Here is an 18,767-nt window from a genome sequence, read left to right as displayed (position 1 = left end):
TAATCTTGGAGAAGGACCTTGTGAATACTGTCAGTTTCAGGAACTTCATGAGACTTGAGAGATGCTTGTTTGCCAAGTCTCATTAGTCCCCTCTTTCCCTCCAGGAGAGACTGTTTCAATTTAAAAGAAATTGTTACCCAATTCAGAAAGAGAGAATCTTCAGGTAAAAGAACATATTACTGGCAAGCATTAGTCAGAAGAAACATAAATATACCATATAACAGAAGTCACAGAAGTACTTTTAAATTTCTAAGAGCCACCTTAATAAAATGACAAAAGTGATTTAACTTTAAAAACATCTTCTTAAAGTAGTCTTTAAAACATCTCCAAAATTGTGTCCAATCAATCCATAATCAATGTAAAACAAACAGACATTTTGTGACTTCTCTTTTGGTAAAAAGTCAGTGTGTTCATAATTGCAGATATCATTTTATCAAGTCCCACTTTCAGTTCTCTGGGAATTGTGCATGGACTAAGTTTCTGTCTTGGAGAGACAAGAATGGGTATGGAAAAAAAAAATCATTTTCACGAGTGATAGTTGGCCTGATTCTGGAAAACAGAGAAAAGCTATACCCCAAAGTAGAGCCAGGTGGAAACAACCAAAGATGAAAAGAGTTTTATGGGGAAATTCAGGAAACATCTAGCATCTGCACTAATCTAGTCAGACGGTGAAATAGAGAGGGGTTTACCATGTCTGTCCTGGAACACAGCCAATTTAGAAAAAGTACATTTGATGCATCTCTCCCCCACTTTGGAAGAGCCTCTAAAAATTCAATTGCAAATGAGATGTGCAATTTTATGGTCTGTGAACAAGGAAGAATATTTTAAATATGTGAATTTAGAAACTGCCAGATAGCATAGAACACAGCATTCCTTGTTAAACAACTTTAAGAACATTTGAGACCGTCTGCCATTGTGATTACTTAGACAAAGGAGAAGAGCCATACATTCCCCCCATGGTATTATTGTAATTAACACAAATTATCATTTTACTAGTATATATTAACATGCTTGCCCCTTAAAGATGCATTTTAAAGAAAAAAATGTCTGAAGTGATGGCAGAATTCCAATGCTACTTATTTATATGAGCTATCTCCAGGAAATATAAAATTATTAGATAAAAGACAGTGTCTGGTAGGAAACTTCAGGAGAGGGATTTTCTAAAACAAACTTTAGATAAGAAAAGATCTCAAATATATTATGGCTTGAGACCCACAGTACAGTAAATTAGCAAGGAGTAAGTACACACCTATTGTGGTAGTTTGAATGAGAACGGCCACCATAGGCTCACAAGGTGGAACTGTTTGAAAAGGATTAGGAGTTGTGGCCTTGTTAGAAGGGTTTTGTCACTGTGGGTACACTTGGAGATTTCAAAAGCCCATGCTGCTCCCAGTTAGCTTTTGCTGCCTCATGATCTAATCTCAAGATGTAGGTTCTCAGTTAGTTCTTCAAGGCTCTGCCTGCCTGTCAGCTTCCATGCTCTCCACTATGAAGCCATGGACTCTAACTAACCCTTTGGATTCATGAGCCCCAAATTCAATGCTTTATTTTATAAGTTGTCTTGGTTGTGGTATTTTGTCACAGCCATAACAAAGTAACTAAGATGCCAGAGTTTAGAAAGGTGGGAAGGACAGCTCCTAGATAGTCTGCTAGGATTTTAGGATAGTTTGGATGTCCTTCTTATTCACCTGTGCATCCCAGCGTGACAGCATCCTCACAAGCATCCTTACTGAGATCTTCTCAAGGAAAGTCATGGCATGTTGTGTAGTGGATGTACTAGGTTCACATTAGACATTTTGCTATGGTGTGAATAGCAAGCATCAGGAGGGAAGGTACCACTCAGACCTTGCTGCCTGCTCTTGCTGCACCTGAAGAAGGCTGGGACTTTTTGGATACCAACTTCTAGGGAAAGCTGATTTCATATTATTTCATTTACTATTTCCCTTCCCTTTATAGGCAGCCAGCAAGCATATTAGACCGCCATTGAGTTTCCAGACGGATGCTCACATGTCATTTTGGGGTTATGTGGCCTCAGCTCTTCTTTGTTCTTTCTGTGCACCCTGTTTTTCAGGTCCTAGCATCCTTGCTTATCATCTTCTTTGCTCACTGCTGGTGATGTGCCAGTGTACTGTTAACTGGACTTCTGAGGAGGGGAGGTTGGGAATTACAAAAATTGAAAAAGGAAAGAGATAGAGAAGGCACAGCTGCTTATAATTTCAAAGAGAGATAGGTATTGGCACAACTTTCTAAGCCAGTGACGCCTGAGGCTGGGTAGTTGGAAAGGACAACTTTAGCATTATGCAAATATAACATGGCGGCACTAAAAAGGTAGTTAATGACTGGATTCTAAATGGTAAGAAAATGAAATCTGGAGCAGGTGTGAGAAAGGGCCATGAAAAGAGTTTATACAGGGAAGAAACAATAATAACTAAGAAGCAAATAGATAGCAGGACAGTTTGGCTAATGGTGATTGATGTCATTGTAAGTGGGGATATTTTTTAATACTTCTATTTCTCCCAGGTTGTTATAATAGGGAGAGAGGAAAAGACATGTCTAAAATCACCTTGGTGTATAATGCAGACAGGGAAGAACTGTTTTTGCTGTTAAAAAGCAGCTCCCAGGATTCTGAGAACTCCCTTCCCCTTCTGAATTCTTGCCCTCACATCAAGGATGATAGTGTTCCAAAGATCCTCTGCTGTACATCTCGTGGTGCCATCTCCTCAGGATGCAGATGGGCTTTCAGACTACTTTCATGGTCAAGTGAAACTGAGAGAGCCTTGGTGAAGAACAACAGAAATGATTTAGATGGAAGGATTTTGTGAGCTCACGGAATTGATGGTGTCACTGGACAGAGACCAACCTGCCTTCAGGCTTAGGAAGTTGGAAGTACAGCCACTGTCATGGTAGCACAGTCATGCTCTGATACAGCCTTCCCTATTGGGATGAGTGATTACCATCTTCTTTCTCTCTCAATTCTAGGGGAAAAGGCTATATTGGTCCTGCCTAGGCCACATTTCTGTATCCTGGGTTTATCACATGGGGTGGAAAATCGGTATTTCCAAGCCCTCCTGGCTTATGTAATGGTAGTTAGGCCTCTGGAGTCTTTGGCTCATTGTCACTACACATGATAGGGGCTGGAAAGATGGCTGAGCAGTGGTCAAGAGCACCACCTGCTCTTCAGAAGGAGGTGGCATCAGTTCCTAGCACCCACATGGTAGCTCACAACTATTTGTAACTACAGTCATAGGGGATTTGATGACCTTTTCTGGTTTCCACAGGCATAGTTTGCAGGTAGTGTACAAACACATGCAAGAAAAACATGCATATACACAAAAAATCCAAAACCCTGTAAATAGGGAACAGGAAATTATGATATAATTGATAACAGGAAATCAAAGCAAGACAAAGGAAAAATAAATATATTAAGCAAGAATCTACTTGTATCCCCTGTAGTTCATATGTCTGGGATTATTCGTTGATCATATCCTACTATTGACATAAAAAGGCAGAAGTAGAAATGCACATGGTATAGGGATAATTATTTGAACATTATTTATGAAATGTTTGTTTAAAATTATGGATATCACCAAATTTCTTTATGCATCCCTTTATTTTGGTCTCATTAATTGTAAAGGACATTTATTGAACATTTTCTAGTTTCCAGGAATTATTCCAGGTGTAGGAACAGATTGAGTAGAGTAGGACCTTCATGATCCTCAGACATACTACAAGATCAGACTGAGGGAACTGTGGAATTGAAAACTGGTTAATTCCAGTTAGTTGAGTGCTTTCTAAAAGCAAAAGCAGCATTTCCTTGCATAAGGTTTCTACAAGTATTTGTGAATAACATTACATGAATTAAATACTCTAGAAGCCATGAGAAAAACAGGAAGTATAAGTGTGTATATGTACACCATGACACAGAAGTTCAAGAATGGCTAATCTGAAAATACTGAATACTCTTAAAATCCAAAATTTGGTGCATGGTACTACAGTGGAAAAGTATACACTTGACCTTACTTGATGGCTTGTCAAAATACAGGTTCCCTAAAAGTATTACATGAAATTATAATCAAGGAATGGGGAGGAAAGCTGCTCATTACCATGTCTGACCACCTGAGCATGATGGAAAGAGAAAACTGACTTTCTCAACTTGTCTTCTGAGCTCCATCCACACACCATGACACATATCCCTCCCCCAATAGATGGAAAATAAGCAAATAAAATTTTAATAAAGCTGTTTGATAAGGGACATGCTTAGATTTGGGTCCCATTCTCAATATATTTTTTATAGACTATGTGTACGTATTCCAAAATTTAAAGAAATCTGAAATCTAAAACTTGTTTATTTTTATATTGTTGTGGACTGAACTTAGAATTTTGACCATGCTAAGCAATTGTGTTGCTATTGAATGACACCCCCAACCCAAGCAGTTGTTGGGGAAATGTAACACAACTGGTAGGACTCTGATCCCAGTTGAGTTCAGTTGAACTGTGAGTTACCACTGAATATGTCTAATATCTGTGGAATAGAGTGGCCTACTGTGAACAATGACTTCAACTGGAAGAATAAATGAGCTAGAAATGTGGGTTTTCACAAATCAATGACATAGTATGGCATCTTAGCAATTGGATAAGAATTATTTTTTTCTTAAAGAAACGTAATTTTCTATAGATATTGGGTGAAATTCTCAAAAATTCTTCTTGGCTTTTAAAGAGATGTATGACACGGGTGGAATTCTACGTTGAGTCCAACCTCACTATAACTGTGTCATATTTCCCTTTCAGGGAACACCATGATGCCCCTTGGGAGAAATCAATAAGGAAAGGGTCAGGCATACAACATGATCTCATATCAGGTTTTCAGGGTCAGAGACAAAAAGGGCTTTAGGATTGCAGTCCTGTGACTTCCATTCATTTAGAATGCTGTATCTATCTACCCACTCATGTCCTGTGGTCTTATCTCAGGCACTTACTCCTTACACTTAGGGAGATCCTTAACTAGACTGCTGCCAGAGGCCTTGCTAGCCCTCTGCCAACCTGTGAAACAACCCGTGTCTGGTGACTAGAAGATAGTCATTCCTCTTCACTTGGCACTATTATGGAACATACATGGAAAAGGCATGAGTTCAAATCTTCCCAAACCAAAGCAAACACTAGAAAGAATACGGCATGACCCAGAAACGTATCTGCTGGAATCAGTGTTGAAAGTTACAGCATCCCTGAGAGCTAGTATGGCTACAAATTTAAAATACTAGCAGGAAGCCATTTCTTTTACATGGTTTTATCAAGATGTTTCCCAAAGTTGTTTCATGATTGATGAGTGGTCATTTGTGGTTTGAAGAGCATTGTTATGTGTGTAGGATCAACAGTGGGTAGCAAGAAAGAAGACCAGATGGTAGAGAAAGAAAATGATAGGCATTCCACAGAAGATAAGCACAGTGAGTTCTGAGCATCTGTTGTTGAAGATCTTTCCAGGAAAAGTGTGGGGTCACTTGAATGGAGGACAGGGGATCTGTAATGGTTGAGTGCCACTTAGAGATCCTAGGTGAGACTTTTAGGATTTAACCCTCAATTATCTTTATAACACATGAATATGCATATTTGTGATAAAAATAGCACTCCAATATTTGTGTTCAGTGCCTTACTTGAACTGAGCATACACTTAAAGAAAACTGTTTTCCTCCATAGTACACACAGACTGGTGATTTTGTATAAAATGGTTTACATTGTTCTCATTTATAGCTGTTTTTCTCTAAAGATGGAGAACAGGTATTGTATAACATTCTTAGAATGTGTGAAAATGTATAATTTTTTTTTCGCTTCAGGACATTTCAACTCTTATTAAGAAGAAGAAAATATATAGCAAAATCATTTGCTTTAGGTTTATTGAACTGACCTGAATTTGTGTCTTTAGAAACAATTTGGTTCCTAAGTGATTTTAATCTTTTTCATTGATTTAGAGAGCTAAGAATAAACACTCAGGAAGGTATCTTTCTCACTGAAATACAGAAACATTTAACATAGATATTTGATGAACAGAATAGCATGTCCTAATATTTTATATACTCTCAGTTTTTATACAAATAGTATGTACATAAATATCTGATTAGTTTATGTAAACAACTTAAATGTTTTTTTTCTTATTTTTGGTGCTTTAAAAAAAATGAACCACAGAACTTTAGAAAAATTTCCAGTAGGAGAGAGTATTCTAGTCAAATATTGGAAATTTGGGAATATCAATAAAATAGCAAAATATTAACTTATTTTCTTCTCAAAAGACACTGCTTATCTATAGAGAAACATGGACTTTCCATTGAATGAACAAAGGGTCCATTGTTAATATTTTGTGTGTGTGTGTGTGTGTGTGTGTGTGTGTGTGTGTGTGTGTGAGAGAGAGAGAGAGAGAGAGAGAGAGAGACAGAGACAGAGACACAGAGACAGAGACAGAGACAGAGAGGCAGACGGACAGAGAGACAGAGAGAGAGAGAGAGAGAGAGAGAGAGAGAGAGAGAGAGAGAGAGAAAGAGAAAGTATTCAGACCTCACATGTCTGTGTACAGTTGTACTTGCTCATGTATATACTTGTGAATGCCAGAAGTAGATGTTCCATGTCTTCCTCAATCTTACTTTATTTTTTGAGATAAGCACAGTCTCTAAGCTTGGAGTGTGCCATTTCAGTCATGGGGTGGATCAGTGATGCTCCAGGATCTGCCTATCTCTGCCCACCCAGGGAAGAGATTGCGAGCATAGATTAGTGGCAAGAATGTAAACTCAAGTTCTCAAACTTTCCCAGCAAGCATTTTCCCCACTAAGTCCTTTTTATTTTATTTCTATTTCTTTAGTTATAAAACTTGAAGCCCACCTGGAAAGTATCACTTCTATATTTTCTCTTCAAGTTAATGTTAGGAAAACACCAATATATAGCTTTGAAAATATTTAGTTCAATGATGATAGATGGATTCACTAAGTTTATATACCAGTGAAATTTATGTATCTTTTCAATAGAAATGTGAACTTAAGAATCGGTTCATAGGATGGTGAAAGGGGCACTTAAGAATGTTCAAAACACAGAGATTCTGTGATATAAACCATAGAGTTGTGCATAAAGATCCAGGGACTTGCCTAATACATGCTCTGCTATATAGCAAGAACAGAATCAGGAAAATGTCATTTTTTTGACACACTAGTGTTGTGTAATAGCCTCTTAAGAGTGGGGCAGGTCACCCAGTCATTTATGTACATTCTCTGAAATATTTGCTGCAATTTTAAACATAGGCGTGTTTTCTTTAAAATACGATCTAAGATTCTCTTATGTCAACACGATTCTGTATGAATTTTTTCTATTTTTTTATCTAAATTAGAAAGAAGTTTGTTTTATATGTCAATTCCAGTTCCCTCTCCCTGCCCTCCTCCCTTGCCCCCCCCCCCACAACCCCTTTCTGCTCCCCAGGGAAGGTGAGACCTTCTATGGGGGATCTTCAAAGTCTGTCATATCATTTGGAGCAGGGCTTAGGCCCTCCCCCGTGTGTCTAGGCTGAGAGAGTATCCCTCTTATGGGGAATGGGCTCCCAAAGTCCATTTGTATGCTAGGGATGAATACTGGTATTTATCCCTAGCCCCATAGATTGCTGAGGCCTCCTAACTGACACCCACGTTCAGGTGGCTCTGGATCTGTCCTATGCTGGTTTCCAGCTATCAGTGTGGGGTCCTTGAGCTCCTGCTTGTTTAGGTCAGCTGCTTCTGTGGGTTTCACCAGCCTGGTCTTGTACCCTTTGCTCATCACTCCTCCTTTTCTGCAACTGGATTCCAGGGGTTCAGTTCAGTGTTTAGCTGTGGGTGTCTGCTTCTGCTTCCATCAGCTACTGGATGAAGTCTCTAGGATGGCATATAAGGTAATCATCAATCTCACTATCAGAGAAGGGCATTTAAGGTAGCCTCTCCACTATTAAGTGCCATCCTTGTAGATCTCTGGACATTTCCCTAGTGCCAGATTTCTCTTTAAACCTATAATGACTCACACGCTGTTATAGAATCTCTTATCTTGCTCTCCTGTATTCTTCCCCTAACCCAACCTTCCTGCTCCTTCATGTCCTCCTCTCACCTGCTTTTCCCCCTTCTCTTTGTCCTAGCCCCGCTCCCCTCCTCCTATGCTCCCAATTTTCTCAGCAGATCTTGTCTTTTCCCCCTTCTCCAGGGGACCATGTATATCTCTCTTAGGGTCCTCCTTGTTTCCTAGTTTCTCTGGTGGTGTGGGTTGTAGGCTGGCACTCCTTTGCTCTATATCTAAAATCCATATATGAGTGAGTACATACCATTTTTGTCTTTTTGTGACTGGGTTACCTCACTCAGGATGGTTTCTTCTAGTTCCATCCATTTGCCTGCAAATTTCAAGATTCCATTCATTTTTTCTGCTAAGTAGTACTCCATTGTGCAAATGTATCATATTTTCTCCATCCATTCTTCAGTTGAGTGGCATCTAGGTTGCTTCCAGGTTCTGGCTATTACAAATAATGCTGCTATGAACATGGCTAAACAGATGTCCTTGTTGTATGAATGTGCATCTTTTGAGTATATGCCTAAGAGTGGAATTGTTGTATTTTGTGGTAGACTGATTCCCATTTTCCTGAGGAACTGACATACTGATTTCCAAAGTGGCTGTATGAGTTAGCACTCCCACCAACAGTGGAGGAGTGTTCCCCTTTCTCCACATCCTCTACAGCATAATGTCATTGGTGTTTATAATTTTAGCAATTCTGATAGGAGTAAGATGGTATCTCAGAATTGTTTTGATTTGCATTTCCCTCATGGCAAAAAATGTTGAACACTTTCCTAAGTGTCTATCAGCCATTTTATACTCCTCTATTGAGAATTCTCTATTTAGTTCTATACCCCTCTTTTTAATTGGATTATTTGGTGTTTTGGAGACTAACTTGTTATGACAAATCTTTCCGCCAAAAGCCTCCTGAGACCCACCGCCACGAGTGAGCTTTACACCAGCTTCCCGCCTGAGTTAGGCCCAAATGAATACACAGAAACTTGTATTAGGTTCAAAGCTGCTTGGCCAATGACTAGGATTCCTCATCTGTTAGTTCAGTCTTAATTATCATTAATCTATATATTACTATATGTAGTAATATAGTAATATATAGTATATATATAAAATACATATAATATATATAATATATGTTATATATAATATAATATATATAATATAATATATATTATTATATATATAATTAATATATATAATATATTACTATATATAGTAATAGATCTTATTACTATATATAGTAATATATAGATCTTATATACTTATCTATAAGATAAGTATATAAGATACTATAAGATAAGTATATAAGATATATACTTATCTTATCGGACGCCTTGTTGGCATCCTCCCTTGCCAGTGGATCACATCCTGCCACTGGTTTAAGAGCGGAAGGGAAAAGGGACCCTTCCTGTTTCTCCTTCACTTAAATTTGAGTCTCCTTGCTATGTTACTTCCTGCCTGGATCACCACTTCTCTACTACATTTCACAGAATCCTCTTTGACTCCTAGTCCTGTCTAACTTGCTGTCTCATTGGCCAAACAGTATTTTATTTAACAATCAATAAGATAAATATACACGGTACATTCCCCATCATCTCCTCTTTTCTGTCTAAATAAAAGAAGGATAACTTATCTTTTATAATAACTGAAGGAAACTATAACCATAACTATCTGTCTTAAATTCTATCAAAGTCCACAGAAGGATAATATATAAACTCTAGAATTGACAGAGATATCAGCTACCTGGACAGTCATCCACAGTTCCTCTGTAATGTTGGAGAATCCATCTTCAGCCCATAGGCCACAGTGTATCTGGCACACTTCTCCATTTCAACAGGAACCCTTCAGCAGTACTGTCTTGTTTTGTAAGTTCAGCAGTCACTTTCTTGTGGGTCCTGCATGTCCAGTTTATACAGCAACAAACAGTCTAGGCAAGAGCAGTTTCTTGCCCAAATGGCTAATCTTGCCATGTTGAAAGCAAACTCTATAAGATAAGTCTTATAAAATATATAGATTTATGATAATTAAGACTGAGCTAACAGATGAAGAATCCTAGTCATTGGCCAAGCAGCTTTGAACCTAATACAAGTTTCTGTGTATTCATTTGGGCCTAACTCAGGCAGGCAGCTGGAGTAAAGTTCACACGGGGCCGTGGGGCTCAGGCGGCTTTGGCAGAAAGATTTATCGTAACATTAACTTCTTGAGTTCTTGGTAAATTTTGGAGATCAGCCCTCTGTCAGATGTGGGGTTGGTGAATATCTTTTCCCATTCTGTGGGCTGCCATTTTGTCTTGTTAACTGTGAGTTCAATAGCTATACTTCCACTTTAGGAAAACATTTAGCTGACAGGTTTTTTTTTAATCTTAGTATGTTTTTGCATTCAGTACAAATTAGTTCTTAGTTTTCAAACAATTTCATTGAGAATTACTTTAGGCCATGTTTTTCATTTGTTAAGAAGAAAATAAAATATCTTAATCTTCATGAGTTGAATTGATCAAAAGTCCTGTAAAATGTAGAAAGTCCCAGTCATTTTGCTTAATAAGCTAAAAAGCTTATCCATGAGTTACCAGATTTGCTATCAAGAAGTTAATAATTTTGTCTAAACTAAATCTAGTAGATTCATTATAGAAATTATTTTCATATTGAAATAAGTTTTTATTGATCAAAAATTAATTTTAATGAGGCTGTAAGTGTAATATGTAAATATAATTATTCCCAGAGATCTGAGGACAGAAGGTTAAATTAATGAAAGCATAACCAAAAGTGGGAGAACTATGGTTAAAGCCTGAGGATATCCTTAAATATTCTGTAGAAGAGTGTTACTAAGATCCAAACTTCATAGCAAGAACACCTTATTTGATATGACTCTTAAGGTCTTTTATATGTGTGGCAGAAAAAAAAACCCAAGTATACTTAAACTTAACCTTTGAATCAGTGCAGTTACTTACACACAGGAAGCTCCATTCTGTTTAGGTGTTAGGAACTTAGGGACACACTTCAGTTCTATGAGGACCATGGGTCCAGCGAGCACAGGATGCTTTCACACCATGGGGGACTCAGAAGACAGCCCTGCAGCAATTACGCACTCCACAGCACTCTAGTGACTTCCAAGTTAGAGAGGGCCTTGGGGGGAAGGAAGAATATGGCTCAATTAATTAGAACCTGTTAGCAAACTCCAACTATTTAGCTTCTCAAATCACTGATATATGAAATCCCCACAAGGTCTGGGAAGGAAGTGAGACTAAGCAGTGAAGTAAGCTAATAACAGGACACTGGTTCTTATGTGTATTCTCAGATTCTGCAGTGCTGGCTGTGGTTAGACTTAGCTACAGACCTCACCCTTCTTGGTATCACTTCATTAACTGAATAGTTCTATCATCTCCCTAGCTCTAGCAATGCTTCATATATTTAAGTCTTCAGTGGGATAATTTTTAATCAATGGAAGTTTAGTCCAATATAATAACAATATATAATAACCATTTTTCATAGTTTAGCTTTTCCAGAAGGAAGGGGAAAACTCATGTCTATTTTTTTAGTTTCCAAAGCAATTAATAGTTGTGATGATGATAGATGAACTGATATGAAAAACTAAAATTTACAACTCAATTGTGAAGGCTTATGTAAAATTTTGATTGCAGGTGCAGCTTTCCTAGCTACTCACCACACCTCTTAACACAGCAGAGTTGGAATCTATAAAGTTTAATAGCTCTTAATAATTATTCAACCATCAATACATCATTCAGATAATAACTTCCTTCTTCTAACAGCATTTCACAAACACATCTAATGTCTTCATGGCGTAGAACCATACTGCCTTCAAATTATAACTATACAACATTCACTTCTCAATAACTTTATCTCAGATATCTCTTTGTCCTGGCTAGTTCTATGTCAATTTTACACAGCCAGAGTTATCTGAAAGGAAGGAATCTGAATTGAGAAAATGCATCCATAAGATTTGGTAGTAAGGCATTTTAATATTTAGTGATCGATGAGATGGGACCACCCCATTGTTGATGGTGTCATCCCTGGGCTGGTGCTCCTGGGTTCTCTGAGCAAGCCAGTAAGCAGAACCTGTCCATGGCCTCTGCATCAGCTCCTGCCTCCAGGTTCCTGCTGTGTTTGAGTTCCTATGCTGACGTCCTTCTGTGATGGACTACAATATACTATGGAAGTATAAGCCAAATAAAACCTTTCCTCCCCAACTTGCTTTGTTCATGGTGTTTCATCATAGCAATAGTAACCCAAACCAAGATACCCTTATTTTTGTCTTAACTACTTTCACAAAGATAAAAGAGTTTTGGGTAATCATCTCAATGATTTGTGTTTATCATTAGCTTTTTATCTGTTTGAATTGTTTAGCTTGACATGTAGTATGGTGAGGACTTGATTTTAAAGGCCTATTTTTGGTTTCCTAAGTGATAATCTCTTGAGCGGTGAGGTGGGTCAGTGCAGAGCACTCAACTAACCTGTGTGAGGCCCTGGGTTCCATTTCCAATGTTGAAAAGAAAAGAGGAAGCAGGAGGAAGTAGAGGACGGTGAGCAAAGGAGCAATGGGAAGTAAGACCCTCCTAATATGAATTACCTTTCATTTAAAAGCGTTTGTACGTTGTCCTCAGGAAGACCTTGAGTGGATTTACCACACTAAAGTACATTTGAGTTGGACGGACTTCCCATCACCCTATGATGCTCTGTTGTCTCTTAATTCCCATGGTTGTAGTTAATAGATTTAGGTAACCTGTCCAATATCATGGAAATTTAGAGCCAAAAATCTCTAAATGAGATTTTCAAGGTGAGAAACTATGAGGCAAAAAAAAATATGATCTCCAATGTTTTAGAAAGCCCATAGGAGTCAAATTAAAGAGAGTGCTCTAATTTGTAAAATGTGGCTATGTGGCTATAAAAACAGAATAGAAAGTCTTTGGTTACATAGTTACAGGCAGCCTGTGTAATGAGTTTATGGAATATTATAGAAAATATAGTGAGTGGTGGTAATAAGTGAGCTGAAGCAAGGGGATTTATTGGAAAAATATCAGAGTAAAGCCAGTGACTACCCCCAACACACACTGGCTTGGGCGCGCATGCACACACAGGCAGAGAGAGAGGGAGAGAGACAGAGAGAGAGGAAGAGGGAGGGAGAGGGGGACAGAGAGGGGGAAAAGGAAGAGGGAGAGGGAGAGAGAGAGCAGACATGAGAGAGGAAGTGATTGCATCATTGAGTCAAGGAACTTGGATGCTTTGTAAAATACCTTCCTCTGCTGGGCAATTTCACTTTCCCTCTTACAGCTCCCAAGAAAATGCTTGGGTGCACACAGGATGGCTTCCTGAGCAAAGTTCATGTGTGGTGTAATTTAAGGGCTCTGATTATGCTTTGTGATACTCTGAGTTAAATGATAGGAAAGTCCCATATGAGAGGAAGGGCAGAAGGCAAGTGGGAATGCTTTCCTCCCCCAGTTCAGATAAAACAATGACAACAACACAGGAAATGTTCTAACTGATGCTCAGTCTCAGGCCCAAACAGCTAACATTAGGAAGGTGGGAAGAATGCTGGCATATGAAGAATACTGAACAAACAAAGAATACTGATTTGTTACTTTACATGTCATATCCTACTGCCTCAACATATGTGAGTGCACATACACACATATAGGTGATTGTCATCTCATTCTTCTGGGTATCACAGAGAGTTAACTACCAGCCACATAAAAGCCTATTGTATTTGTGTTGCTAAGTGCCCTACTTTGAATTTCTCAGTGGGTCTGTTCATTTCCCTGTGAGATGATTTCATTATATCCAAAAGCATATTGTGAATGATGAGGACGTGTTGAGGAATTCATCCTATTAGTTACCTAGCTTCTGGTAATATACACCTGATCCTAAAATTGCCCCACTTGATTAAATCCTGATGCTGCCCAGTGAAACACTAGCAATGGGGACCTAGAACTGAGTAAAGTCCCATGATTGCATGGGCCATACCTTCCTTCACTCCCTGTGCTACATTAAAATTTTTGGCTTATTAGGTAAATAGGAGAAGTCAATGGGAGAGAGTGATCATTTTAATATTTGACAGTTCTTTTGTATTTGACTTGGAGATTGACTTATACTATAACAAGGAGCCAGTAAGCACCCAATAGACATTGAAGGTGTGATGAATTGGACAGATACAGCATGTCAGAATAAATCAATACACAAAAATGTGCCAATATTAGTTAAATCTGATTCTGGGGTTATGCATGGAGAAGTTTAGATTCCATTGCTTACTCTGCTGATTAAAACTGTAGGCGCTTCAGAAAAATCGAGTTTACTAAGAAAATCTGCTCACCCCACATGTATTTTTCTGTGCTATTTGGTTTTCTTTTGGCCAGGCTTCTCTTACCCCTTGGCCTTGACATGGTTATTCCTAATCATTAACTTCATTAACTTCCTGTAGGTAGCTGTTCTCAATGAATCCCCGCGGAAGCCCAGCTCCCCTGTTCTCCCAGAAGGCTGTGCTCTGCAGTCAAGATCCATAGAGCTTTTGTCTTAAAAAGAGAAAAACAATAGGATATACTTGTTATTTTATGTGTGTATGTATTTTTCCTGTATGTATGTGCACCAAATATGTGCCCAATGTCCACTGAGGTTAGAATAGGGCACCAGACTGCATAGAATCAGAGATATAGATGATTGTGAACACTATGTTGGTGCTGGAAATTAAACCCAGGTCCTCTACAAGACAATAAGTGCTCTTAACCACTGAGATATCTTTCTAACCCTGTCATTTGTTCTTTTTTTTGTAAAATCTAGATATATGTTTGATTCTTAAACAGTATTCAGTTAAAAAAAGAGATACTAGGCAGCAAGGTAGTGAAGGAAATCAGACTATGGAGTGGGTAGTCAGGATGAGAAGAATAAACAATGATGAAGAGGCTCTAAGTTGCAAGCCATGGAAGCATCTGGGTTTCATGGTAGATTCCCAAGGGAATTTTATTAAATGAGTCCACACCATATTATGAGCATGTCCATGAAGCAGGCTCTTTGCTAGGCACCAAGGTCATTGGAGAGAGCAGTGGGGCCATGTCTTTGCCTTAACAGAGCTTGAATTCAAGTAGGGGAGACAGACAATGGGTAGTATATAATATAGGCACTAAATACACAAACTTATATAGCACATTATGTGCTATATAAGCACATTATGTGCTATATAAGCACATTATGTGCTATATAGTAGGAAAACATATGAATTATACAGTATATGACACTTATAAATATTTAATATGCAAAGGCATATTAAGTGACCAGTTCTAAGCATGTAAGATATGCTTCTTGGTGTGTGCAAGAAGGTTCAGACATCTTTACTTCCAAGAAGCTACATGTGATTTTCCACAATGGGAACTGCTAAGGGAATTGCTAGAAGTGTAGTATTTATAATTCACATGTTCACCCATCCACATGGAATGTAGCAGGTGTAATATGTGTAGCCATAAAGGTGTTTCTCTCCCAGTCACACAAGCATGGATCCCCAAGTGGGGAGGAAACATTTTGAACAGCCCCTAAAATACAGACTTCCTTTATCCACAGCTGGGCAGACACCAGCATCTCACTTAGAAGGATGGAAATAGCTTGAGAACTCAATGCCAGTACAGCCATTCCATGGCCTCTATGGGGGTTTATTTCAGGAACCTCCTATACTACATCTGAGATGGTTAAGTCTTGGCTACAAAATACTGTCATGCTTCCATGTGAAGCTTTACAACCCTTTGGTATGTATTCAAGTCAACTCTAGATTGCTTATATCTTATATGATGTAAATACTGCATAAACGATTGTTATTTTATTATTTAGTAGGGGGGAAGAAAAAAAAAGGCCTGGTGTGTTCAGTGTGGATGTAACTGCTTTTCAGTTTTTTGTTTTTATTTTTGGATATTGGTTGAAGATGCAGGTGTATAATCCACAGACACAGGTACTGTCTGGATACTCTTACAAACTTTTGATTGAAAATGATTTAGTTTTTGATTTTTCAAAGATCTTGAATAACTTGTTATTAAAAACTAATTGGTGATTTTGGTGGGCCAAGAAGTTAGTTTTGTGACATGGGGAAACTCGTAAAGTGGCTCTCACTACGTGGCTACACTGCGATGGCAGGATAGTCAGGAACACGCCATTAACTCTGCTTTGATAGAGGTGAGTTATTTGATGGCGTTTAGAAGAAGCAGTTTCTCAGGGCTTTGAGTGGAAGCAAACAAGTAAGTGAACAAACCCATCAACAAGTGTGCCATTACAATGAAGAATGGCTGAACATTGCAGGACAGACGCCCAGCCACAAACCACCAAGCTTTATCCTAGGAGGTAGTAGTTGTTGATGGATAAATTAACAAAATTGAAGCACATTAATTTTTCATCTTTATTGAGACCACATAAAGAAAAACAAAGTTCCTGTTCCTGTACTTACATCGATGGAACAGAGCTTGATGGGAGGGGTGCTACTTTAGAAACAGAAATCCAACACCCAGTCTGGGTCCACATAAGAACTTCCTTTAGCCTTGGGAATGGAGGTGCAATATGGGTTGCTTTAAATTCTGAAGCAAGTGCACCGCAGCGTGTTACTCCATCCTTGGCATCCTTTCTCCAGAAGTCAGAACATCAGTAGTGGGATTTTTAACCTGCAATGCAGTGTTGGCGGCAACTTGAATTCTCCTTGGACCCACCAAGTGCAAACTACTAGCAGTCGACATGTGTGTGGAAAGTATGAGACTAGATTTAGAAAACTGACATTGGGTCCCTTTCTGCATCCTCAAGGTGGACTCTACAGTGAATATTGGCAACTGAGTAAGCAAGGAATGGGAGGGGAGAGGTCTGGAGTTATGGCTTTGAGGTTATTGGTGTATATTGAACACAGTTTCTGGATAAAGCATTTTTTTCTTCCTTTCATGTCACTCAAATTGACATAAAATAATAGATCACTAAACAGGTCTCTATCTTCTTCCTCCCATCCTTTTTTAGATTCCTTCCTTCCTTCCTCATTCCTTTTTTTCTATGATGTATGTATATGCATGTGTGTGTATGTGTATACACTGGTTGATACACGTGTTTGTGTGCACACATGAATACAGAGGCCATAGGTCAATGTTGGTTGTCTTCTTTAATTGTTCTCTAGTTTTTGAAACAGGGTATCTCACTGAGCTTGAAGCTCAACAATTCTGCTGGTTGGCCAGCAAGCTCCAAGGATCCTCCTGCCTCCACATTCCCAGTACTGGGATTGTAAGCACATGCTGCCCAGCTTTTACATGGGTGCTAAGATCCAAATGTTGCTCTTCATGCTTGTTCAGCACCCACTCCTTTTATGGACAGAGCCATATCCCCAACACCTCTCTTTCCCCCTTCCTTCCTTATTTCCTTCCTTATTTCCTTCCTTCCTTCCTTCCTTCTTTCCTTCCTTCCTTCCTTCCTTCCTTCTTTTTTCTCCTTCCCTTCATCTCCCACTCTATTTTCTTCCCCCTCCTTTTCTTTTTTCCCTTTCTCTTTCTACATGGAACTTTGACTAGTTTTTCATAATCAAAACATAATTAAGTTTGTACACAACATGATATCTTTCATAAACTACAAGTCTGTAAACAGAATCGTTGGAGTCCATGGTATATAATTGCTCTCCAATTATGCCCATATTTTGGGTATATATGTAACATAGGCTAGCATGATTTCTTTTTCCTTTTTAATTATTACTGCTCTAAAGCCTCCATTTGATAATTTTCTCATTAACTTTTCAGCAACAGAAAGTCAGCATGAACTTATTTCTTGAATTACTTTTTCTGACCTTATACAAAATGATAATTACAAAAAAAGAGAGAAGCCTAGAAAACTTGTAAAAATTTAAGCTTATAAAGTAGCTCAAACGACCCTTTCATGCTGGTGTTGATTTCAAAATTAACATTTTGGTTCATGTGCTTCTAAAATAATCACTGACCCTTACCTGGTGGACTTTTCACAGGAAATGAATACAGCAGAAATTACTTTGACCCACCGACGGAGGGGGAAATAAACTCAAGGCAGTGCCGGATGGAGGTCAGCAGACAGGGTGAGCTAGAATTAAGTATGTAATTTTTGTGTCAGAATATTCTCTTCCATTCATGAAAATGAGGTGGCAAAGATCACACGTGCGGTTCCAGTTTCGTTTCACGGCTTACGATTTAAATGGTAAGTTTCAGCCGCACACAATGGGATGGGCTGAAAAAGAGGAGGTGAATTCTCAAGGACGGCTAGCCGGTGGAATGAAAGATGCAGGATCTTCTCTACTCTTGGAACTTAAAGGGGGGTGGGTCTTCAGTCAATCACAGACACAGGCACCACCTGTGCCACCACAGTCTGTCCTGTTCGGGTCCTTGAATCCAAAGCAGGGAATGACCACTGAGCTTGCAATTATGAAAACATAGGATATGAAAACAAATGGTTCTTCTGTCGTGGTTCTCAAGATTAATTTCTTAACAGTAAACAATGGAGTTTTATTTCATTTTTATTTTATTTCACCCTCCTCCTCCTTCTTCTCAATTTTGCTTATCTCCTTTTATCCCCAAATAGTTTGAAAAATGGCCTATATTTTGTCTTTCTTCTTACCATCCTTTTGGTTCTTCCCCTTAGAACTCCGTCTCTTAGCATAGTCCCATTCCCTCTCTCTCTCTCTCTGTCTCTCTCTCCCTCTCTCTCTCGTATTATTGTATCTTTTTTTGTTGTTACTTGACA

At 38.6% G+C, this 18,767-nt stretch overlaps 1 protein-coding gene across 1 annotated transcript in view; it reads left to right on the top strand.

Annotated features, from left to right (window-relative positions):
- Ofcc1 (orofacial cleft 1 candidate 1) overlaps window positions 1-18,767 on the top strand; it is a 314,659-nt gene that overhangs the window by 27,385 nt on the left and 268,507 nt on the right. Inside the window, exon 7 of the mRNA XM_035441726.1 lies at window positions 18,019-18,105. Coding sequence (XP_035297617.1) covers window positions 18,019-18,105 — 87 coding nt within the window. The remainder of the gene's footprint in view (window positions 1-18,018; window positions 18,106-18,767) is intronic.

Source organism: Cricetulus griseus, chromosome 3, assembly GCF_003668045.3.
Source record: "Cricetulus griseus strain 17A/GY chromosome 3, alternate assembly CriGri-PICRH-1.0, whole genome shotgun sequence".
Classification (NCBI taxonomy): Eukaryota; Metazoa; Chordata; class Mammalia; order Rodentia; family Cricetidae; genus Cricetulus; species Cricetulus griseus.
Note: the sequence above shows the minus strand (reverse complement) of the source record. Positions and strands in the feature narration are given on the sequence as shown.